The sequence below is a fragment of the Phoxinus phoxinus genome (assembly GCF_949152265.1).
Source record: "Phoxinus phoxinus genome assembly, chromosome: 23".
NCBI lineage: Eukaryota > Metazoa > Chordata > Actinopteri > Cypriniformes > Leuciscidae > Phoxinus > Phoxinus phoxinus.
In genome coordinates, this window is record NC_136898.1 from 1,848,659 (window position 1) to 1,875,209 (window position 26,551).

General features: G+C 35.0%; 2 protein-coding genes across 7 annotated transcripts in view; one reads left to right on the plus strand and one right to left on the minus strand.

Moving 5' to 3' along the window:
• nup155 (nucleoporin 155) overlaps positions 1-8,076 on the minus strand; it is a 44,816-nt gene extending 36,740 nt beyond the window's left edge. For 2 of the 4 annotated variants that reach the window (XM_079600077.1, XM_079600075.1), the window contains exons 1-7: positions 7,909-8,076; positions 5,950-6,114; positions 4,924-5,061; positions 2,775-2,871; positions 2,619-2,689; positions 2,377-2,469; positions 389-655 (exon numbers count right to left, since the gene is read on the minus strand). In XM_079600077.1, coding sequence (XP_079456203.1) covers positions 389-655; positions 2,377-2,469; positions 2,619-2,689; positions 2,775-2,871; positions 4,924-5,061; positions 5,950-6,091 — 808 coding nt within the window. In that variant the 5' untranslated portion in view covers positions 6,092-6,114; positions 7,909-8,076. The remainder of the gene's footprint in view (positions 1-388; positions 656-2,376; positions 2,470-2,618; positions 2,690-2,774; positions 2,872-4,923; positions 5,062-5,949; positions 6,115-7,908) is intronic. The other 2 variants (XM_079600076.1, XM_079600078.1) reach the window with 2 other exon arrangements.
• Positions 8,077-9,504: 1,428 nt separating this feature from the next.
• Positions 9,505-26,551, plus strand: part of sgsm1b (small G protein signaling modulator 1b) — a 47,319-nt gene continuing 30,272 nt past the window's right edge. For all 3 annotated transcript variants that reach the window (XR_013796175.1, XM_079600079.1, XM_079600080.1), the window contains exons 1-10: positions 9,505-9,756; positions 9,831-9,874; positions 15,105-15,180; positions 19,639-19,801; positions 20,482-20,634; positions 21,418-21,485; positions 23,135-23,277; positions 24,202-24,333; positions 24,904-25,028; positions 25,118-25,185. Coding sequence is in view for 2 of the 3 variants with exons in the window: in XM_079600079.1 (XP_079456205.1) it covers positions 9,750-9,756; positions 9,831-9,874; positions 15,105-15,180; positions 19,639-19,801; positions 20,482-20,634; positions 21,418-21,485; positions 23,135-23,277; positions 24,202-24,333; positions 24,904-25,028; positions 25,118-25,185 (979 nt within the window). In the remaining variant the exon portion in view is untranslated. The remainder of the gene's footprint in view (positions 9,757-9,830; positions 9,875-15,104; positions 15,181-19,638; positions 19,802-20,481; positions 20,635-21,417; positions 21,486-23,134; positions 23,278-24,201; positions 24,334-24,903; positions 25,029-25,117; positions 25,186-26,551) is intronic.

A 26,551-nucleotide genomic window follows, 5' to 3' on the forward strand; every position in this document is an offset into this window, starting at 1 on the left:
GAAAGGAACAGGCGAGTCAGGTGCTCCAAAAATGTTCTAGGTCTTTAAGGTTTAAATTAGCACCAATTAAGGGGCAAATTGCTTGAATGGTGAGTTCATTAGCCTATTATTCTTAATGAAAAACACAACAACAATACAGAAACAAAGACAAATTCACTTAAATAAGCGCTTTTATATTTCGCTTTCAAATTAGCGATTTAAAAGCCCCCGTGGTGACACCGGTGTGTTCTCACGTCGATTAACCGGTGGGAAAATATCTTCACCGTCACATCCCTAGTAAATACATTAACTAGTGTTAACTAATAAACCATATTGTAAAGTGTTAGCCAAGATTCATGAGATAAAAGCACAAAGCAGGCAGTTTTCATCTTCTGACTGGCGTTCTCACCGTCCTCAGAGAAGGAGAACTGCAGCAGTGAGGGGATGAGGAAGGACAGGCTGCTCTTGGAGTGGTTGATCTTCCTGCAGCGCTGACTGAACCAGCCCGCCTCGGCCTGATATGCGATCTCGTACAGGCAGCCGTCTTTACCCGCCATGAAGATGCGGCCCACGTCCGTGGAGGTGATGGCCAGCAGGTACGTGTTATCCGTGGGGATGGAGTACAGAGGATCCGGCAAGAGCTGCATCGCTCCTGACATGCTGTCATTCAAACCTGCTGGAATATAAACACAGATAGGGCCGAGAGTAAATTAAAGCTTTACAGTCAAACCAAAATTTATTCAGACAATTCTTACATTATCAGTTTATTCGCTATAGTTTAGAAAATGGTAATAAAATATGAGTAGAACTCAGTTGATATTTGACAGGTTTTGTCCGTCCTTCTGTTAGACTGTCTCACACATGAATTATGTTGAATATCTGTCAGCTGGTAAATTTAACTACACAATTAGATAATACCAGTTTAGCTCAACCAGTGACCAAGCAATGCTTCACTGTGTTCAGTGTGTGTGTAAAAAGAGCATTAGCAATTACAGACAAAACACTTCAGCAGAACATGAACATTTTACTGGTAGTCACTGTTTGTAAAAATATTTGGGTATAATATGTCACAGTTTACTTTATTTTGCTCTCCTCACTTACAGAAATGAACTATAGTGTCCTGCACACACTAGTGAAGAAATATCAAAAATAAAATCTGGTGTCTGAATAATTTTTGGTTTGACTGTAATTGCTGTCTCCTAAATATATCCTGCTAGCACAGTCCTAAAGTTATTAACACATTAGAGTGATAAAGAAACATGCATGAATAAGAGCACTTAAAGGGCCCTATGAATTCCGAGATGCAGAATCCAGTCATAAAAACTGAATTTATTAAATTTTACGCAGAATTTTCAAAATTTTGATGAATGAGTAAAAAGCAGGTCAGTACACTTAATTCAAGACAAGTGTCTGTGAATATTAAAAAACAAAAATACTTTTTAAATATGAATCCTGTATGTTCTGCGTGCCTTTGTGTGAATGAATGGCTCAAGGTTTAATTTACCACATGCACGCACGCTATGCACACATACACACACACGCGCACACACACGCAGTGTTTTCAGCCTCTGCCGCCTCACTATATGAGGACATGAACTTAATTTCCAGAGTCACTTCAAGAGCATTTTGCCGTTTAATTTGAGAAAAACTATCTAAAACTATCAAGGTCTTCACAGCAACCCGTCAAAACTTGAAATTGTGACAGAAATATATTACTGCCGTACAGTAGAATTGAGCTACGTCTCAATATAATAATAAATTATTATTAAAACAAATTTTATATAAAAGTTTGTTTCATTTCATATGATTAAAAGATAAATTAAATTCATGTTTTATGCCTCCTTTATTAGATTGCCAGAAAAATGTAAACACACAACTAAAACAATTTATTAACAAATTGTTGTTTTTATGAATTCAATTGATTAGACATGCTTTTTGATTATTAAAATGGATTAAAAACAGAAAAATTTAAATCGAAAACAGAATTTTGTTTAAAAAAAATAAAACTTATTTCATAGGGCCTTTAAATAAATTGCTGTTAAATTGTATAAGTTTCATAATTTAAATTTATTAGACAAGCTTTTTGATTACGACATTTTTAATTTAACCATTAAAATAGGGTCCAAAAAAACAACAACGTCAGCTTTTAATAAGAATCAATTTATAATTCAGACAGTGAAGACTAGGCAGTGTTTTATTTTTTACATTTGATCATTTAATTTCTGAAGTATTTCTTAGTGCATGTTTAATAAAACTGAAAAATGTATTTGTCCTATTGTTTGTAATTTACTTTCCTTGTTCAATATATATCATGATCTATATCGTTAAATTAAGATTTTGGTCATAATCCTAAGTGAAAACATGCAAATGTCGAACAAATCCAAACATGACACTCACCTGTCTGGACTTTTGGGAAGCTCAAGCCCAGGATCACAACATCCACCGGTGTGGCCAACACTAACAGGAAGTGGATGTGAGGCTGAAAAATACCTGTAACAACAAAAGTCAGTCCAATATTTATAATATGAACACAAATCAGTGGTAGATCAATAAAAGATAATTCCATAATCTCCAGAAGGGAATCTTTTGATGCATTACAGGTGTGTTTTAAATTGTGCACAACAGAAAAACCAACTAACCTGGCTTTGGTTTGACCAGTCCAACTGACAGTATGGTTTCACTGAGGCCGTCAAAATACGCCACATCACTCCTGAACAAGACAAATAAATCATGTAATCACATAAAACATCATGCATCTGAAATATCTGACTGATATCCGACCTGTCGATACTCACCCATCCTCATAATTCCACATGAAAATGTCATTATCAATAGTGAGCCACGCCCTGGAGATTTCAGGGAAAACTCCCATCATGCAGTTGCACTGCATATCTGTTCAGTGTCAATTAAGGCATCGCAAACAACTTAAAAGTCGGCATGAAACAAAAGTTGCGCTAGTGTTCTCTTCCCTAATGTGACGTACAGTCGAGTAAAGCTGCTTCTGGAACAAGAACAAATGTGGGCGGGGCTTGATTGTGTCTGTGGGGAATTGATTGGATGGTTGTGGTTTTCTATTGGTGGATCTAATGTGAGTGACAGGTTGCCCCGCCCACATCAAGAGGAAGTTATTCTGATTCATGATTACCAGGAACATGATTTTAAAGTGCCCCTATTATGTTTTTTTTAAAATATTCACTTTCACGCAGTGTGTAATATACTGTAGCTGTTTGTGAATGTAAACGTCTGCAAAGATGTAAAGTCAAAAGCACACAAAGTTATAATCTCCCAAAAGAAAGAATCAACTCTGAACCGCCTTTACGAGTGTTTATTTAGTTTCGAATCCCACTGCGTTACGGTTCTACGCCATTAGAAAATACATTTGCATATAAAGCCCGTCTATGTTGTCCGCCTGCGAACTTGACCGCCATTTTACTGACGACTGCTTCTCAAATCAACGCGAGTTCTTCCAATGTTTCGTCATTGGACTCACGCTCAGATTGACATGGTAAAACCAAGTAATCGGTCCTGTCTTTACTGTGTACAATCGCTGAGCTTTAGAAACCTCCGGAGCTGAAGTTCAATTATGGTAATGGACGTTTTGCTTCCAACGGTAGACCAATCACAACAGACTGAGCTGTCTAGCCAATCAGAGCAGAGTAGCTCGTGGAAAGAAGGGATTTAGAGAGATTGATTCATCAGAGGAGTCGTTTGAGAATCATTGAACAATGTGGTTGTGTTCAATGCATGTTGTGAGAAAATGAAAGTGTTTTTTGACTTTTGATGCATGTAAACCTGCAGGAGACACCAAAACAACATTAGGAGCCTTTAAAAGGATAGTTCACCCAAAAATTTAAATTAGCCCATGATTTACTCACCCTGAAGCCATCCTAGGTGTGTATGACATTCTTCTTTCAGACGAATACAATCTGAGTTATATTTAAAAATGTCCTGGCTCTTCCAAGCTTTATAATGGCAGTGAATGGCCGTTTGTCTTTGGAAGGCCATTAAAGTGCATCTATTCATGATAAAAGTGCTCCACGCGGCTCTGCGGGGGTTAATAAAGGCCTTCTGAAGTGAAGCGATGCGTTCAACACAAAGACAAACGGCCATTCACTGCCATTATAAAGCTTGGAAGAGCCAGGACATTTTTTAATATACTGTATTTTCCGGACTATAAGTCGCACTTTTTTTCATAGTTTGGCTGGTCCTGCGACTTATAGTCAGGTGCGACTTATATATCTAAATTAATTCATACTGACTGAGATGAACCAAGAGAAAACATTACCGTCTGCAGCCGCGAGAGGGCGCTCTAGTTAGCGGAGTTGTTCAGAAGCGACACCGAGGAAGAACTCAATGTATTCAGTGTTGAGGAGTGAGATCGGGAGCTTGGGGAACTTGCTGACCGGTAACTTGTTGGACTCGCTGGCTGATGTTAGTTTAGCCTATTCAGCCTCACAGGTATATGTTCTTTATGCTATTGTGTTGCTGAATAACTGTTAATGTGTTACGCTAACACACCGGACACTATTCAGCTGTTGTGGAGCTGAATAACCTTTCCAGATTAAATGTCTGTTCTTGGTCTTGGATTTTGTGAAATAAATTTCTAAATAAATGCGACTTATAGTCCAGTGCGACTTATATATGTTTTTTTTCCTCTTCATGACACATTTTTTGACTGATGCGACTTATAGTCCGGAAAAAACGGTAACTCTGATTATATTCGTCTGACAGAAGAATGTCATACACACCTAGGATGACTTGAGGGCGAGTAAATCATGGGGTACTTTAAATATTTTGGGTGAACTATCCCTTTAAGCCAGCACAATAGGGCCACTTTAAAACAATAATGATGTGCACGGATCAATAATTTATGATAAATACTTGTACAAGACACATTCTTTGCAGAGATCATCATCATTAATAACCGTTTGGATGGTAGGATACGACCGAACTGCTCCACGAGCTCCGGGGGCAAAGGAACCCTGCGGATGGTGCTGAGCTCGGGAAGACTCGGCACGCTGATCAGACCCGGTCCTTGAAGAGGGTAATCCATGTCCGACACGCCCGTGAGAGACGGCATATCTGCCAAACACCAGACACAAGCATGAGGAGTGTTCGCTTGTCCCCGTAGGGACAGTAGTTTGCAGCGAGCTCACACAGACATTTAAAGAATCACAGTTGGCCAATACAAACAACAAATTAAAGGAGCACTGTGTAATATTTAGGAGGATCTGTTGACAGAAATGCAATATCATATACATAACTATGTTGTCAGTGGTGTATAAAGACCTTACATAATGAACCGTTATGTTTTTATTAGCTTAGAATGAGCATTTCTCTCTACACACACCGCGGGTCCGCTTACACCGACATGTTTCTACGGTGGCCCTGAGCGGACAAACGCGTTTCGTCACTATGTTGTTCTTCGTGTAAAGAAGCTAAAGCTAAAGTCAGCGAATAAAACACTGACACAATGATGAACAAGTAACAATAATATTTGCAATAACATCGTTTTACTGAATAATTACTTAAACCTAATTTCTTAATCTTTCTAAAGAAACCTCACTGCTATCTCAGACGACGACATCACTTCCTGTCGGCCACCGTAACTTCTGTTAGGTGCAATTCGCAACCTGACCACTAGATGCTGCTACAAATTTACAGTGCACCTTTAAAACAAATAAATCTAATTTAAGATAACCAGACCAGCTGACCATCAATCAACACTAGAGGAAGAAGAATTAAAATAATTGTTTGGGGGATAAAAGATCGTTTGGACGTGTTTTTCATGCATCTGGGAACACAGTACCGTCCGGCCAGATGGCAGTAATTCAAAAGCATAAGATAAAGGATGCCCGTATCATTCACAATAATGCACTCTCTTTATACTTGTTAACTTAATTCCCAACAAGTGTCAACATGCAGTGCATTAACTAGAGGCAGTTTAACAGGAGGAACGGTGACTCTTACTGTGTGACGGGACATTGAGCAGCTCTGACAGGTCTGGGAAACAGCGGTCCTCCTGCAGATGCCTGTCAATCAAGCGTCCCGAGTTTTCCAGAGCCTCCTGAAGAACTGCAGCGGGACCGCTGGGGCCCAGACTGGACGGCATGATCACTGGACTACACAGACCACCTGGAGACAGAAGAACATTCACATTAGCGTTATTATACATCGGATGTTGTGCATATATATCACCATATTCATGAAAATATATACATATTTAGTAAAAACTTTTTTTTTTATAGATTTTTATTTATTTTAATCAATTTATTTAGTTAATATAATCTTATTTGATTTATTTTTACACTTATTTTTAATTTATCTAAATAAAGTTAATTTATTGTATTCAGATTTTATTTATTTAAATCAAATGTTTGATTAATTTATTTTATTTAAATTAAAATGTATTTATCTTAATAAGTTTAGTTAGTATAATCATATTTATTTTTACACTGCATTCCTTATTTTTATTTATCTAAGTCAAGATTTCATTTTAATCAAATGTTTAATTTTTTTTTAAATTTAAATTACATTTTATTTACCTTAATCAATTTAATTAGTATAATCTTATTTATTTTTACACTGCATTCCTTATTTTTATTTATCTAAGTCAAGATTTCATTTTAATCAAATGTTTAATTTATTTATTTTATTTAAATTACATTTTATTTACCTTAATCAATTTAGTTAGTATAATCTTATTTATTTTTACACTGATTTTCTTACTTTTATTTACCTAAATCAAGTTAATTTATTCATTTTAATTTGAATCAAATGTGTTATTTAAATAGAATTGTATTTATTATTTTTAAAGGGGGGGTACAATGGTGTTTCATGTATTCAGAGTTGTTTACAGTGTTAAAGAGATGGATTCTCATGCTAATAATGGCCAAAGTTTGAAAAGTTATTTTGAACGAATAACAGAGAATTTCTGTGCTGAAAATCATACTTCCGGGTTGCAACACGTTTCGGCTGGTTTTTTTCTATCGTAGATCTAATGACGTAGACCAGAGTGGAACTCCTTATATGAGCATTGCTCTCGGAAAAGCGCGTTCACGCACACGTCGACCAGAGGAGAGAAAGACCGCGCTCATCGACGGGCTACTACTGGAAATCATCATCAGCAGCGCTAAATAGGAATGGTTGATGTCAAGAATGTCTCCAAAAAAGTGTGTTTTGTGATGTGAGGGAAAGTTTACCTTGTTCAGCTTCCCAAAGAACCCAGTGTTACTGGAACAGGGGATGCAGTTTGTATGTTGTGGATGCTCCCGCTTGACTCTATAGCTCCGCCCACGCCCAGAATCAAGGACCTCGGCTTTTTCCGGATAGAATCGGAAAGCTGTATTTTTATTTTATAAATATGATGAAACTAAAGACTTTTTGGAGATATGAAGGACGCACTATTACTCTATAGGTACTCAAGATTAACATGAGATTGACTGAAACTAAGTATTTTACCCCCCCTTTAATCAATTTGTCTATTTAGTTATTTACACATATATACAAAAACAAGGAGGTAGATGTCTGTATTCATTCCAAAAAGATGTAACGTTAACCCAAAATGAAGAATATTAATCTGTGAAGCTGCTTATGGCTAACGTTATATAACGTTAGTGTAGAAAGTAACATAAATAATAATAACCAAAGTAAGTCGTGTCATTGTCATCACATAATTTCTTTATATAGCCCGCTAATCACCCGTGACTGTAATAACAGCCATATCCAAACATAATACTCACATAATGTGGTTTTATTCACCTGATTTGAAAGTAAACACGTATGATTATTTCACATTTAACAACATGAGTAACGTTAGCTTTAGCCGTACAGCTAATTCAAAATACACAGCGCCCGAAAGACTGACGACATCCTCTGAACAGCTTCACTAGAGCTCTGATTAAACATAAAAAAACACAATAATCTTACCTCTGATTGAAAACTATATTCATAAAATATCAGCTGAAATTGGAAGAGGAAAGTGAGTTTGTGAACTTCAATGACTCCCGCCAAGCGCGTGCGGCTGCAGCAGTGAGTGTGAAGCGCGCTGAAACCACACACACACTCACACACACACACACAACACGGCTGCATTTCAAAATAAAAGTCACCAGTTTCTCCTGCCATATACAAGATGTTAATTATTGTTTAATTATTTAAGTTGTGATTCATATTTATATTTAAAAGGGCAGAGCGCATGTTCATTTACACATATAAAGTGTGTTATTAAATATATTTGAAGATAAATAAACTTTTCTTTATTTATAAATCTTTATTTATTTAAACTTTTTTTTACAGTGACACATACTTTATTGTAATAATATAATATATAAAATATTATATAATATTTATTGTATAATACAATAAATACAAATATAGCATATAAAAAAACATAATTAATTCATAAATGATAATTTAATATAATGTAATTAAACCTTGAGATATCATACAAAAGAAAACCATAAATAATTAATAAATTATAATATAATATAATATAAAAATAAAACCTTGAGATACCATACACAATTAAACAATAATTAATTAATTATAATATCATATAATATATATAAAAAAACGTAAGATACCATACAAAATGAAATCATAATGAATGAATTAATTAATTATAATGTAATATAGCATATAAAAAACTTGAGATTCATAAAACCATAGTTAATTAATAAATGCTAATATAATACAATGAATAATAATATAGCATGTAAAAAACGTGAGATACCATACAATATAAACCATAATTAACTAATAAATGATAATATAATAAATACTATGTAATATAATATATAATAATTATATTACATTTTATAATAAAACATTGAGTCACTATATAAATAAAAATGTAATTAATTAATTAATTATTACAATACAATATAATCTAAATAAAACAATATAAATAATACTAGCCTATATCATATAAAAATAAAACTTTGTGTCACTATATAAATAAAACCTTAATTAATAAAATTATAATATAAGTCAAGTCACCTTTATTTATACATCGCTTTTTACAATACAGAGTGTTTCAAAGCAGCTTTACAGAGATAACAGGAAAATAATGCAACAAAGTTTGTTTCTAGAAGAAAATAGCGTTCAGTGATGATTCATTTTGAATGAATAATGACTCTTTTTTTTTGTTGTAAAAAAGTTATTAATTGACTTCATTTATATATATATAGCCTCTCTGGAGCTCAGTTCAGTTCTCTTATAATGGTGTCAATGCAGGCAGATCAATAATATTGTTGAATAATCCTATAAAACATTTATGCGCTTATATTAGCATAATCACATGTTGTACCTCCTCCCCTGACCCCTGCAATAAATGAGAATATGCAGGTATATTGTGTGATATTGTGTTATGTATGTGTTCTGCCACATGTGTGATTGGCGTGTTTCTCCAGATGATACATTAAAGTGGGCGTGGCCACGCCGTATCTCTGCTCGCGGATTGGCTCTCGTGCGACCAATCACAGCAGGTTGTACCGACACCCATCATAAACATCATCCTAATGTACTAGAGATCGTTAGTCTCTCTAAACCACAGCATCCCTGCAGAGATCGGATCGAGACAGACAGGTGATGATATCAGTCTTATGATATATATATATATATGTGTATAAGTATCGGTAGCGGTGTCGGTTATTATTGCGGCTCGCCACACCCTGCGCGCGCAGCTCTGACTCACGAGGACACACTGTCATCCTGCGCACATTCACATCCACGAGCAGCGCAGCACCTCGGCACACATCACAGCAGACATGGGAGGTAAGAAGACATTCGTGCTCATCTGTGGAAATACAGCAGTTTGTGTGGATGACAATCTGTGTGTTTGTTTGCAGAATCAGAGACGCGTCAGAGGCTGCTGCGCAACGTCAAGAAGGAGGTGGGAGATTTTCTGGATCATTGTTTATCAAATATGCCCTAGATGCCCAAATATAATCATCCTCGTGCATCCTGAAAATTAAAAGGCAGCTGTAAAGACCCTATTAATACTGTGAAACATTAATATTAAAATATTTAGTTTCTAATTACGTTACATCAGTACGTTTTTTTCTACTTACTGTAGGTGTATTTTTATTCATTTAATCAAATTTTAATGTAATGTATTATGTATTTATTTAAACCTAATTTCAATAATTTATTCATTTGGTTTAATCTTATTATTTTCTTTTCATTTAATCTAAGAAAAGATCATATTTTTTATTTATCTATTTTAATTAATGTTTTTTTATAGTAGCTATAATCTTTTTTTTGTACATTTTTACAGTGCTTTTCTTTTATTTACCTACATCAAGTTTATTAAATCATCATATTTATTTATTTAAATCAAATGTTTAATTTATTTGTTTTTTTTAAATAGAATTGTATTTATTTATTTTAATCAATTTATTTAGTTAGTATAATCTTTTTTAAAACATTTTTACACTGCTTTTCATATTTTTATTTATCTGAATCAAGTTTATTTTATTTTAATCAAATGTTTTTTTAATTTTAAACAATTTATTTATTTAGTTAGTATTATCTTATTTATTGTTTTAATATCTATACTAAATAAAGTTTAAATGTATTTATTTTAATTATTTTCAAATAAATAAATGAAAATTATTTAAATAAATAAATGTAAACTTTAATAATAAAAAATAATATATGTTATTTGTTTAAATAAAATTTTATTTATTTATTTCAATCAATTCATTAATTTATTCATTTGGTTTAATCGTATTATTTTCTTTTCATTTAATCAAAGTAAAGATAATATTTTTTATTTATTTATTTTATTTAATGTTTTTTTTTATAGTATAATCTTTCTTGTAAATGTTTACAGTGGTTTTCTTTTCTTTACCTACATCAAGTTTATTGATCTAAATCAAGTTTCTTTTAATCATCATATTTATTTATTTAAATCAAATGTTTAATTTATTTGTTTTTTTATTTAAATAGAATTGTATTTATTTATTTTAATCAATTTATTTATTTATTTAGTATAATCTTTTACATTTTACACTGCTTTTCATATTTTTATTTATCTGAATCAATTTTTCATTTATTTTAGTTAATCATTTTATTTATTTTAATCAAATGTTTTTTTAAATTATTTATTTCAAACAATTTATTTAGTTGGTATTATGTTATTTATTTATTTTAATTCTATAGTAAATAAAGTTTTAATTTATTTATTTAAATCATTTTCATTTATTTATTTGAATCATACATGTTATTTGTTTAAATATTTTTTTTTAAATATTTTTCAATCAGTTTGTTAATTTATTTGGTAAGTTAAATGTTATTTTTATATATTTATTTTTACATTTTCCGCATGGACCCCTAGCACTCCCATGTGTCCCCGGACCCCGCTTTAAACCCCAGCTCTAGATGGTCAGGCTGTGGGTCACTCAATCTGACAGGGAATAGCTGGTAAAAGTGCAATAACAGCACACCGCACGGACACTCACCTGTCCGATCACGATAATGCAGCGTTCATCATCTCTCATTCAGATAGCACTATTGTGTACGCTCTATTTCTTTTTAAAAGAGCATCTAAACAAGGTCATTCTGGTTTGTGCTCTTAGTACCAGAACAAATCACATGTCATCAGCCATTTGCCTTATCTAAGGAGTCCAATATGATGAAGACGCGTCATATTGATTCGCTTTTATAAGAAGTATTGTGATTGTATCAGATAAAGGCACAGTACGTCACGTGCTTAATGCATTATTTGTTACAGTCCTGAGCAACAACTCATTCATTTTAGTCAATTATATTCACATTACAGTGCTTACAAAAGGGGTAGCTCACCCAAAAATAAAAATTCTGTCATCATTTACTTAATATTTCTTCTGCTGAACATAAAATGAAGAATATGGAGAACCAAAGAGTAGATGGACCCGGTTTGGTGTCCAATTTTCTCTTAAAAATATAATCTTTTGTGTGTCAAAATATCATCAACTTGAGTAAATGATGACCGAATTTTTATTTTTGGGTGCACTGTCCCTTTAAGAGCGTAACTCTGCTGTGTTCAATAGAAAGTCAATTAGTGTGTGTTTTCCTCCTTAATGTAATGTTATTGACAATGAAGCACTGTAATGGTACATTGATAGTTGCACATGATAATACTATAATTATAATTAATCAGCTTTCAATTGATTTCAAGTTTTGTTTCCGTCCCGCTCAGAAACAAAGTACTGTGATGGTACCATGATACGATAATGTATCAGATGTTAATATTAGGGATGCACAATATATCGGCCATCATATCGGAATCGGCTTATATATATTAATTTTTAATGTTAACGTTATCTGCCCGATATATTAAAGCCGATTAATAATGTATTATTTCCTCCAGCTGAGACTCTTCAGATGCGCACTGTTCATCATGATGGGTTTAAATTGCTTGAAATATGATTGGAATCACTTTAAAAAAGGAAAATACAGTTCAGTGCAACATGTGCATCATATCGGCTACATAACATTATAATGAGAACATCATAATTGTGTGTTTGGGACATGGCTTTTAATGGTGAGAGTTTAGTTTTTGTAATCTGGCTCTCAAAAATAATATAAAAATTTGGATGTAGATTTATCAGCCGATATATCGGTTATCGGCTTTCAAATATAAACAATTATTGGTTATCGGTATCGGCCAAAATGTTAATATCGGTGCATCCTAGAATACTGTGAAGCTTTTAATATATATATATATATACCATGGTACATGTGCAAAACGCATGCTTTTAGAAAACTAGAATGGTAGTGATCTGAACCATCAAGATCTGCGCCACCCAATCGACAGTCTTTGGTAAATAAACCAAACTATAATGATTAATTATAATAATTTACTGATAGTAAAAACTTAACAAGTGTGATCACTTCTACAGCTCAACAGTGGAGCATTGCCAATGTCACGGGTTCGACTCCCAGTCAGTGCATTGCCTGATCAAAACCATACTTTACATGCGATGTAAACTGGTTTGGATAAAAGTGTCTGCCAAATGCATACATGTAATGAAATTTTGGGATGCACCGATATGAAAATTTTGGCCGATACCGATAACCGATAATTCTTTATATTTGAAAGCTGATAACCGATATATATTTGCCGATAAATCTAAATCCAAATTTTTATATAATTTTTGAGAGCCTGATCACAAAAACAAAAGTCTCATGTCCCAAACACACAATTATGATGTTCTCGTTATAATGTTATGTAGCCGATATGATGCACATGTTGCACTGAACTGTATTTTCCCTTTTTAATTGATTCTAATCATATTTTAATCCATTCAAAACCATAATGTTGAACATCTGAAGAGTCTCAGCTGAAGGAAATAATACATTATTTATCGGCTTTAAGATATCGGCCAAATTTTCTTATCAGGCCGATAACGATAACATTAAAGGGCACCTATTATGACATTTAAAATGTTCCTAATGTTGTTTAGGGAGTCCCCAACAACAGTTTTACATGCATGCAATGACAAAAAACACTTTTGTTTTCGTATAATATGCATTTATTTTTACCTGATTTGCTCACCGACTCCCAAATGATTCGTTCAACGACTCGTTTTTCAAACCCCTCCTTTGCGCGACGCTAATCTGCGTTGATTGGTCAGATGACCCAGCAGTGTTTACAGAGATAATACTTATTTTTAACACGGAGTACAATGATGCTTTTATCAATTAAATTGTATTATAATAATGATTATAGTCCACTGCTTTATAGTTTGTAGTAAAAAACGAAAAATAAGATAAATCATTTAATGTTATGTTAGCGAGCATAGCCCAGAGTTCATATTGTAAAAGCACAATCAGTCTTTGTTTGCGTTAGCCCGATGCATAAACATAACGTTTTTACAAAACAAAAAAAATGCAGTTACGTTACTACGAGGTATTACTCTATTCTTTAGACAACTCCGAAAACGACGACAAACACTTCACATATCTCAATACAATTGCCATTGAAGACCTAGAAGCTAAACGGTGCTTACACAACAAACAAAATAATTATTAAGCATGCTACATAAAATATAAAAGCAAAAATTATTAATAACACTTACAGGTTGTGATACGGAGGAGGAAGCTGATGCAAATACACTTGGAACTGAACCTTCCTTCAATATCAGCGAATCCAAGTTTGATTGCATTTAAAAAGCAATCGTCTTCAAAATGACGCGAACAAAGCACAAGGCTCGGACTATACTTCTGTGGTATAGTGAATTGTAGCCACTTAGTCTTCAAATGCTCCTCCTTGGGCAGATGAAAAAAGTTTGCTTTTGAGCCGCACTTCAGAACACAGCGTCTCGTCGCCCTGATGTTTCCCTGCTGGCCTTGGAGCGCAATAAGTGGGCGTATCGTATTCAAATAACTTGACAAGTTGACGTCATCTAGTCAGAGAAAAAGCTTCGGTCTTCTAACGATTCATAAAAATGACTCAGAGTCGACTCTCACTTTTGAAAGACAATAACTTTATATACGGTGCACTTTCATATTTCAAACTTTGCAGGATGTTTTTGTTCACTTAGATCTATGTTACACACTACATGAAAGGTACATTTCAAAATTCCATAATAGGTGCCCTTTAAAAATGAACATATATCGGCTGATACCGATATTAACATATATACGGTGGCCCTAATGAAATGATTGGTGCTTTTAATTCAGGAGTGATCATCCTTGTGCCATATTGTAGGGAAAATCAAGACTATTTCTATTGATTTTCTAATCAATAATATTTCTAATCAATACTATTTCCTATGAAATTGTAGGTAAAATCCAAAAGAAATCCTTCTTCTGAACTTCTGATTTGAATGACCCTGTCGTGATTGATAAGGTGCCGTTCTGAATGCACCATATGAATATAATTTCAATAATGCGTCAGAAAGTGAAAGCCGCTCTGATCCGAGTCACACACTCGCTTCTGTTTCCCCGAACGCATCCGCACATATGTCCATCTGCACAGTCATGATGAAGGAGCGCAAGTCAGAAGCAACCTATGAGTAAGAGAGCGCGTTTTATTCCCCGTCCTTCACGACACCCCCGTTACCCATGATTCTCAGCGCTTGAACATCATCACAATGCTGCCTGTGAGATTCTCAGATGTTGGTTTGGGGTTTCAGGTCAAGCAGATCATGGAGGAGGCCGTGACGCGCAAGTTCGTACATGAAGACAGCAGCCACATATTCTCTTTCTGCGGTAAGATGATCTTCAAAACCACTCAAACATTAAAGATATCGGTAACACTTTACAATAAGGTTCATTAGTCAACTACCTAACTAAGAATGAACTAGACTTCTACAGCAGTTATTAATATTAATTTCAACATTTACTAATACATTATTCAAATCTAAGGTTGTATTGGTTAACATTAGTTAATACATTAGTCAATGAACAAACAATGAACAGCTGGATTTGTATTAACTAATATTAACTAAGAGAACAGTAACAAATGTATTGCTCATTGTTAGTTAATACATTAACTATATTAACTAATGAACCTTATTGTAAAGTGTTACCAAAATATCAACGAAAAATATCAAGAATTATTCTATGCCAAACTCTTACTTAATGTAAATTGCATCAATTTAAACCGTTTTAAAGAGGATCTATTGTGTTTTTTTACATGTTCAACAGTTGTTCTCCTCTATGTCAGTGTCTCTGAACTCCTGAAACGCCTCCATTGTAGTCTCGAGTTTCTTCCGGGAACGAACACGTCACAATATTCCTCATTATAATAATTAATACGCAGAATAAAGCGGCGGGGCCTGGTTGAGTTAGTTAGTAGTGTGTTAAACTGGTGGTTATGGTAAGGGGCGGGACATTTCACAAACACACTCGAAGCACTCGACCAATCACAACACACTGATCCAGCCGACCAATCAGAGCACAGGGTGCTTTTCAGAAGGAGGGGCTTCATAGAGACAGGAACTAAACGAGTGTGTTTCCCAAAAGCATTGTTAGCCAATATGGTCACAAGTTCTGTTTTCATCAGGATAGTTCAACGAATCTGTGTTTCCCGAAAACACAGTTCCAACGAACATTCGCAAACAGCATTAACACAGCAAAGTTGTGTAGTTGGAATGACAGCTCTCGATCTGTGGTTAGAAGCAGAGTTTCGTGGACTTAAAGGTCCCGTTTTTCGTGTTTTTGAAGCTTTGATTGTGTGTACAGTGTGCAATATAACATGCGTTCATGTTTCGCGTGTAAAAACACAGTATTTTTCACAAAATGTACTTATCTGTATACCGCTGTTTTCACTGTGCTAAAAACGGGCTGATGACTTCCTTGTTCTATGAAGTCCCTCCTTCAGAAATACGTCACGAGTTCTGATTGGGCCAGCGGTTCCTGTGTTGTGATTGGACAGCAGATTGGCGCACGTTGCCCGGAAAGGTCACGCCTCTTACCGTAACGTGGAGACGCACGCGCTCAGTGTTACTGTAAACATGGCCAAACAAAGATGATTCGACTCCGGGATGAAAATAACAGCGTCTCGACGACCTGCGACACACACACACTCTACAAACGCAACTCTTCCTCTTCTCTGTACGAGATCACGCAGCAAGACCACGCCCCCTTTTTTGTGTATTCCTGTGGGCGGAGCTTAGTCAAAAAACTGTTCTAGTGACGTCATTAAAGCAGGAAGTAGAGGATGTAGTCCGAACCGGCCGTTCGCTGTAGGCTTTGAAAGGGGACTTCTGTTAAATCAAATATCTCACTCGGCATTGAACTTTGAGCTTTATCATTTTACAGGTATTATTTATTCTCTAGCAGCAACATTACACACTAGCTAAAGTTGAAAAAATGGGATCACGAAGAACAGGACCTTTAATAAATAATTTCCTTGTGCAATATAAGCAAGCTGACATTCAGTGCAATCTATATATTTTATTTAGAAATAAATAAAAATGTCCTTTACGTCTTTTAGTTTGTCAAGAGATTTAAAGCTTCGTTTTTGAAGAGTGCGCGTCTGTGAACGAGCTCTAGTGCGTAAGAACGAGTCTATGAGTGAATCTGGAAATAAAGCAAAATAACTGAGAAAAATGAGCAATAGTCCTCAGATGCCATATTCATAATCTATAGCAAAACATCTAGCATTAATTCGATCTCAAACAGTTTCATTAACAGTAGTTATTACTCCACCTCCTGCGTGACGTCATTAACCAACGTGGTTGAACGACTAATTTGCGACAATATGGTTCAGGAAACAGTTAGCTAGTTGATTTCCTCAATCATGCATCGGACTATGGTAGTTAAGCAGCGACTTACGCCCGGTGTTGGGGAAATGCATTACAAGTAACTTGAGTTACGTAATCAGATTACTTTTTCAAGTAACTAGTAAAGTAACGCATTACTTTTAAAATTTACAACAAAATATCTGAGTTACTTTTTCAAATAAGTAACGCAAGTTACTTTGTTTTCCCATTTATTGACTGACGTGTGTGTGTGTGTGAACATGATGTTTATTGTAGTTCTAGACTAAAAGTGAGCATTTATCTCACTTGCACAAAAAAATATTCAATATTCCTCAAAATGAATAAAATCAGTGAAATGCAGAATCAGAGTACTATGCAAACCTCCAAAAAACTAAATATGTTATATAAAACATAATTTTTATGCATTTAATCTCACTTTATTGACCAATGTGCTTGCTTCTGACCTTCGATGATTCAGTTAAATAAGCAAAAATTACTAGAAAGGTTTGCTTGTTTGTTTTCCTCTACTGTACACATTTCCTTTATTTCACTTTTTGTGTGAAAGGGTCTTTACATTTGCCCCAAAATAGAACTTTTGTGTTATAAAAAAACAAGCCCAGTCCAGGTGGGGAAAAAAATAACGCAAAAGTAACGTAACGCATTACTTTTCTAAAAAAAAGTAACTAAGTAAAGCAATTAGTTACTTTTTAAGGGAGTAACGCAATATTGTAATGCATTACTTTTAAAAGTAACTTTCCCCAACACTGCTTACGCCGTTGTACGGGAAACACAGAGCGTTACTGACAGACTGGGAAGAGAGGAGCCGCAACAATGGAGAATATGGGGAAATAATCAACATTCAAGCAGGAAAACCTGTTCTAGTGGAGACCAAACACAACATCAAGACTTTATAAAAAGGCATAATAAGGTCCCAATGCATGTGACAAAAGCATTTCCCTTTTAAAATGCATATTTTAGTCTCAACCTTATTCACCTTGAGCGTCAGTGTGTTGTATCTGGTGTGTCAGTATGGTGAGTGGGCTGGTGAAAGGACACTAATTACTCGGGTTATCACTGATGGCTCACATCATATCCGTTTGCTTCAGTGAGCTGTCAAACCACCTCCACCTAACAATCTGTTCATGATGCTGTCGGAGAACTGCGCTCTGCCATCGAGCAGATAAACACTGAGGGCTCTAACACACACACGGTGCAATGCAGCGCCAGGCGCAAGTGTGTGATGCTAGTTTCAGCCTGACGCAGTTATCATTTTCACGTCCTGCGCCGCGTTGTTTAAATAGCAAACGCATTAGCGTCCATCTGAGCGCCCATGGGTGTTCTGGTCTGTGAGCGAGTGTGTGTTCAGGCACGTTGCTATTTTGAGGAACTGAAATAGACTGAGCCGTTGACCTACAAGAACCTGGTCTAAAGTCAATGGCGCAGTATTTTTTGTTGTTATTTAAAGGGGTGGTTGATTATGATTTGACTTTTCTAACTGTAGTTAGTGTGTAATGTTGCTGTTTGATCATAAACAACATCTGCAAAGTTACAACGCTCAAAGTTCAGAGCAAAGGGAGATATTAGCTTTTTAAGGACCACAACAAATGGCTGGTAGGGACTACACGACATTCCTCCCGGGTTAGTGACATCACCAACCCTAAAATTTACATAAACCCCGCCCCCGGAACATAATTTAAGATCATCATGACAGAATATGCTAATCAATGACTAGAAGATAGTTAACTCCACATCAGCTACATAAATTTAAACAAACAAAAAAGTTTTTGGAATTTTCAGGACACAAGCTGTTGTAGCTCCGCCCCCTGTGCCGGGAGCAGCAGCTCATTTGCATTTAAAGCGACACACACAAAACGGTGCGTTTTTGCTCACCCTCAAAAAGTGACAATTTTAACATGCTATATAAAAATATCTGTGGGGTATTTTGAGCTAAAACTTCACACACATGGGACATCAGAGACTTATTTTACATCTTATGAAAAGGGCATTATACCCACCCTTTAAAGAGCGCGTTATAGGCGGGTCCACAAGGAGCGTATATTTTGTCCCGTAGATGGCAAGATACGTTTCCTCGCTAGAGAAGCGTTCAATTTTTCTGCATGCAAAGTCCACCATGTAGATAGCGAATCCGCCAAGGCGCGAGCGAAACTGGCTTTTAAGGGAATGGGAGATGAGACTTTATTGCACGTTACGCCCAAAACACCCGTTACCCATTAAGAGAATAAGGACGACCATTTTAGACCATGCACCGGGAGCGCCGACCATTTTAGACCATGCACCGGGAGCGCCGACCATTTTAGACCATGCACCGGGAGCGCCGACCATTTTTCCCGTCGTTAAACCAGCAAAAGTGGATTCGGACTCTTAGTGGATTTTAGATCCTTAGAATAGGGCCCACTGTGACTACACAGTTTGAATGGAGGTGTATCTGCGGTGTGTGCAGGTGTGGTGGAGGCGTGTGTTCTCCACGGGCTGAAGCGACGGGCCGCTGGATTCCTGCGCAGTAACAAGCTCGCGGCTCTGTTCATGAAGGTGGGGAAGATGTTTCCGCCGGCGGAGGAGCTGTGCAGGAAGGTCCAGGAACTGGAGCAAATCATAGAGAACAAGTGAGTTTCTCTGAGTAATGGGGTATTTCAATGAAAAATATAACAAAAAATATTATTATTAGTAAGATAATACTATATAATTAATTGTATACATTTTATTCTATTATATTCATTTTATAAATGCAATTATTTTATTTGAAAAATTATATTATTATTATTATTTAAGCTTTGGTCAAATTCTCAGAATTCTAGAATTATGTTGTTTTTGGTGCTATATAAATGAAACGATAATAATAATAATATGTTTAATAAATAATATTTTTTTATTTTTAATGACAAAATGATTGTAATTTAGATTAAATTATAAATTTTTATCATTTATATTAGATTATATTTTTGATCAATTACATTTCTAATCATGTTTTATAATTGATAATTATATTTTATAAAAAATTTTATAAGTTATATTATTTATATATGTATTTATTTATAATATATTCATATATTTTTATTATTCTCATTTTATGAATAGTAATTAATTATATTTATTATTATAAAATAATGAGTAATATAAATATTTCTGCTGGTTTGAAAGCAAATGATAATTATGCACTGTTGATATTTAACAGTGCACAATGAGAGTTTGTGGTAAAAAGGTGCATTTGAGAGTTAAGAAGGTAAAAAGGGTGAATAATATAGTTGATTTTCATTCAGTGTTATTTTACTTTTCACACCACAAGACAAAACCAGAGCCAGACGAGTCAAGAGAGCGTCCGGAAGCATCCGCGGCCGCCCAACCTGTCCCCGCTGGCCATCAAACACCTGTGGATCCGCACCGCGCTTACGGAGAAGATGCTGGACAAAATCGTACATTATATGGTGGAGAACAGCAGGTGAAGACTTCATTCATTACATATATTATATATGTGACCCTGGATCACAATCCCAGTCTGGAGTCGCACGGGTATATCTGTGGCAATATCCAACTATACATTGTATGGGTCAAAATTATAGATTTTTCTTTTATGCCAAAAATCATGAGGATATTAAGATCATGTTCCATGAAGATATTTACTAAATGTCCTACCGTAAATATATAAAACATGTATTTTTGTGAGTGAATGCAGCACAATCGTGAACATAAATGCACAACTTTAAAGGAGATTTTCTCAATGTTTACATTTTTTTGCTCCTCAGATTCCAGATTTTCAATAGTTGTGTCTCGACCAAATATTGTCCTATCCTAACAAACCACACATCAATGGAAATATTATTTATTCAGCGTACAGATGATAAATAAATCTCAATTTCATCAAAATGACCCATGTGACTGGTTTTGTGGTCCAGGGTCTTGAAAATGCTTCAACGGCTTTGTTGCATGTTTAATTCAGCGAGAGCCATTCAATTATCACCTCAAATTAATATGGCAATTTTGTATATGCAATCCAATTTTGTGTCCACATTTTATAGCTTCATAGACAGTCTGATCAAATAATAAGACAAAAAAAAAGGTGTTTAAAAATGAACCTTCTGGTTACTTTGTTACACTTACATCCATGAGTATTGCATGCATACAGAACATTTACACACTAGCTCAGAATGCAAAGTGCAGTATTATGTTATTCTGATCCTGAATGCTGAATTTACTTTTACTTGTATTTTTATTTGTATTCCAGCAAGTTTTACGAAAGAGAAGCGCTTCTGAGAGATCCAGTTGACGGCCCAATCCTCGCATCTTTGCTCGGTATCAGCTTTGATATCTTTAAACATGTTCAAGAATTTATACATTGTAATGTTTTTATTGTTGGTTTAGGCAACCTTAGACCGAGACCTTATAGAGGTTATGCATTGACGTCACTCTGAGTGGCAGAAGAGCTGCTGAGTGACTGGATTTAACAGAGGAAACTGAGAAAATGCAAATAAAACACACGATTATCAGTTTAAACTAAAGCTTGGACTCGATATTGTGTTACAACTCACCACAGATCCAGTGATCATGGATATTGACACGCAGCAGGAATCGTGTTTCTTCTCATTTATATGTGATTTCAACACCAGAGAAATACATAAAGCAAATTTGCCTGTGAACACTTTATATAAATATAATATAGCTCTAAATCCATGTGATCACTTATATCACTTATCAACACTGTGCAAATCTTACTTAGTATTTTTGTCTTGAATATAAGATATTAAGTCTTGTTTTCTGGGGAAATAAATCCAAATTAAGTGAGTTGTTGCTTTAAAAAAAAGCGCAATTATCTGCCAATGGTGTAAGAAAAATAATCTTAAATCTCAAACAGAAACAATATAATTTTTCTTACCCCATTGGCAGATAATTTAGCTTGTTTTAAGCAAAAACTCACTTAATTTGGATTTATTACCCCAGAAAACAAGCCTTAATATCATATGTAATTTTACTCATCTAGTAAATGCGTCTTGATTTAAGAATTTTTAGATATTTGGACTGGAAACAAAACTAAAATACTAAGTAAGAAAAGCATTTTTTGCAGTGAATGTTATATATATCATCATATCGTCCAGCACTAAAACTTGTGTAGTTTGTTATTTAAAAATCATCCAATTATGCAGAATATACAATGGTAAATATGTAATTGATGAGTTGTCAATACAATATATAACAATACAATATATAGTGTGTGATTTTACCCATAAATTCTGCATATTGACACTAAATGATAACAGTAAATCCAGCTCTGGATCCAGTTGTTTCTGTGAGTCGCAGGATTCATTCGCTTCTCTGTTCTGTGTCTTTCATCAGTCTGTGAAAATATACCTCAGATTTCTTGTTAAATATATTTATACAGTCAATCTCAAAGCTCTTTCCCGGTTTAGATGTGTTTTTAACGGCATTCACACTGAAAACAAATACTGCCGCTCAGTGTGTGTGTGTGTCACGTGACCTCAAGCAAACCCTCCAAGTGTAACTGAAATTTTATGTATATAGAAATTATGTATTTCTATTACATAGTTGTAACATTTTCTATTACATAGTTGTACTACAATGTAGTTCTAATTACATGTGTATTTCTATATGACGTTTTTTACTGTGTATTTTTGTGTAATTGCGATATTCAATTCACATTTATTTGTAAAGCACTTTTCACAATACACATCGTTTTAAAGCAGCTTTACAGAGTCCACATTACAATAGAGTGATGTGTGATCAGAGGAAACGGTCTAAGTTATGTATTTCAGAAATGTCACAATTAGCTAAAAATGTATTAATTTAAACAAAGTAGTAATTTAATGCAGATATAATGAGCTCATTGAAGTAATGAATACTTTTTTGTTAACAAATGATAATGACATTCGGAGAGTATTCTGCTGTGTTGAGGTACAGATGCGTGTGTGTGTGTGTGTGTGTTTCAGTCGGCCCGTGTGCTCTGGATTACACTAAAGCCAAGACGGCCAATCACTTCTGGACGGACCCGTCGGCTGACGAGCTGGTGCAGAGACACCGCATCCACAGCGGACACTGCCGGCAGGACTCGCCCACCAAACGCCCCGCGCTCGTAAGACTTTAACACTCATGCATGAGATCATACAGCGCTCGCTTCTGCAGTCACACACTCTCTACTGTGTGCTGAGACTCCCTGCTCGCTCTTAGGGGTTATTTATATTTCTTGTTTTGTCTGTCTATCTATCTATCTATCATCTGTCTATCTATTATATATCTGTCTATCATCTGTCTATCTATCTATCTATCATCTGTCTATCTATCTATCATCTGTCTATCTATTATCTATCTGTCTATCATCTGTCTATCTATCTATCTATCTATCTATCATCTGTCTGTTTATCTATCTATCATCTGTCTATCTATCTATCATCTGTCTGTCTATCTATCTATCTATCATCTGTTTATCTATCTATCTGTCTATCATCTGTTTATCTATCTATCTGTCTATCATCTGTTTATCTATCTATCTGTCTATCATCTGTTTATCTATCTATCTGTCTATCATCTGTTTATCTATATCTATCTATCATCTGTTTATCTATCTATCTGTCTATCTATCATCGGTCTATCTATCTATCATCTGTCTATCTATCTATCTATCATCTGTCTATCTATCATCTGTCTGTTTATCTATCTATCTGTCTATCTATCTATCTATCTATCTATCATCTGTCTGTTTATCTATCTATCTATCTGTCTATCTATCTATCATCTGTCTATCTATCTATCATCGGTCTATCTATCTATCTATCATCTGTCTATCTATCTATCTATCATCTGTCTATCTATTTATCTATCTATCATCTGTCTATCTATCTATCTATCTATCTATCTATCTATCTATCTATCTATCTATCTATCTACTTTGCTTTTATTTTTTATTTGTTTGTTGCACATGTAAAATTCTAATAATCTCACATGCTATACGAGGGTAATGCGATGAAACGAGACTTGATGTCCATCTCTCGCTGTGCAGATTCAGAAGAGGCAGTCGAGCGGCAGCATGGACGACAGGCCTTCTCTCTGGGCTCGCGATTACGTCCAGTCTCTCCATCAAAACTCCAGAGCCACGCTGCTCTTCGGGAAGAACAATGTCCTCGTGCAGCCGGTACGTCAGCTGTGAAATATTACTGTAACGTGCGTGACGATACTGTAGTGATACTGTGTTTTAAAGGAGCATTGTGTAATAGGAGGATCTGTTGACAGAAATGCAATATCATATCCATAATTATGTTGTCAGTGGTGTATAAAGATCTTACTTAATGAACCGTTATGTTTTTATTAGCTTAGAATGAGCATTTCTCTTTACACACACCGCGGGTCCGCTTACATCGACATGTTTCTACGTTGGCCCTAAACGGACATGTTGTTCTTCGTGTAAAGAAGCTAAAGCTAAAGTCAGCGAATAAAACACTGATACAATGATGAACAAGTAACAATAATATTTGCAATAACATCGTTTTACTGAATAATTAAGTAAACCTAATTTCTTAATTTATCTTTGTAAAGAAACCTCATTAATTAACTGGATACTCTGTCCCTGACGACGACATCACTTCCTGTCGGCCACCGTAACTTCTGTTGGGTGCAATTCGCAACCTCACCACTAGATGCTGCTAAAAATTACACAGTGCACCTTTAAATAAAGAATGGCAATAAATCGTCTCTGGTCTTTTAGACAGACGACACTGAATCTATCCCAGGATACCTCTCTCTACATCAGACGGCGGATCTTATGACACTGAAATGGACACCGAACCAGCTGATGAATGGAAACGTGGGCGAGTTTGATTATGAGAAAAGGTGTGTTATGATTGTAACATCGACTATGTGGCTGTGTAAATGATTTTTTTTTAAAGTCAACACTGACGTCTCTTTATTTTCTCCCATAGTGTGTATTGGGATTTTGCGATGTCCATTCGTCTAGAGGAGATCGTCTATTTGCACTGTCATCAGCATGGTGAATATATCAATGCTGAGCATCTTTAACACTGTAAAGCCAATAACACTCAGAATTATTAGATTTTTTATCAGTTTATTGAAACTTTAAACAAAATATTTGCATTTGCATGGAATATTTAGACAATTTGCATTTGTTTTTTGAGTGTCATAATTGATTTATCAGGCTTTTATGGCTCATTTAGTATGATATAGTGAGAAAATGGAGGGGAAAAAACTGAAACATTTTATTTAGAGACTCGAAATTAGCAAAAAGATGCAATTTTGTGCAAATTTTTATCTTTTTGTGGTCAAAAAGGGATGAACGTCTGATGCTTGTAATGTAAATCACTGAGATCTTTATAACAGTATAAGCAGATACTGACATAAAATGCATATAGATATCAATATCTGCCAATAATATGTTAAATTTTTTTATTTAGGATAGTCCCATTGAGATATAAAATCTCTTCTTCAAGGGAGTCCTGACCAAAATGGCAGCACAAAAAAGTTTCACATAAACAACATACAAACATAAAACGCAAAATCTTACATAAAATTTTATCCAGCACTCATAAAAAAAAAATACTTTCCTTTAGATTGGTCAATAAGAGATTTTTAAAAACGTTTAAAGAGGGGAGTGTTTCTATCATTATGTCATATGTCTTAGTAAGTTGATATTCAAATGCTTAGTGTTATGATCAAAGCTCTGTAGTTTTAAAACATAATGCAATGATGATCGAGAGATGAACAAATAAACTTTCCTCAAAAGCCTGATGATCATATTTGATACTCATATTTGATAAAAACTGATGCATGGATAATTGTAAATAAAAGTAGCTTTAGTCTTCATCTTGAAATATCACTAACAATATCAAAGTTATTCTTACATTTACTTTATAAAAACTAGTAAACGAGCTGAAGATGGATGTTTGTACAATTATACTAAACTAATAAAGGTAAAGTCTAAACTCTCAATCAGAAGAGAGTTTACACTGAACAAAATTATAAACGCAACACTTTTGTTTTTGCCCCCAATTTTCATGAGCTGGACTCAAAGATCTAAGACTTTTTTTATGAACACAAAAGTCCTATTTCTCTCAAATATTGTTCACAAATCTGTGTTAGAGAGCACTTCTCCTTTGCCGAGATAATCATCCACCTCACAGGGTGGCATATCAAGATGCTGATTAGACAGCAGGATTATTGCACAGGTGTGCCGTAGGCTGGCCACAATACACAGATGTGCCTTAGGCTGGCCACAATACACAGGTGTGCCGTAGGCTGGCCACAATACACAGGTGTGCCTTAGGCTGGCCACAATACACAGGTGTGCCGTAGGCTGGCCACAATACACAGGTGTGCCTTAGGCTGGCCACAATACACAG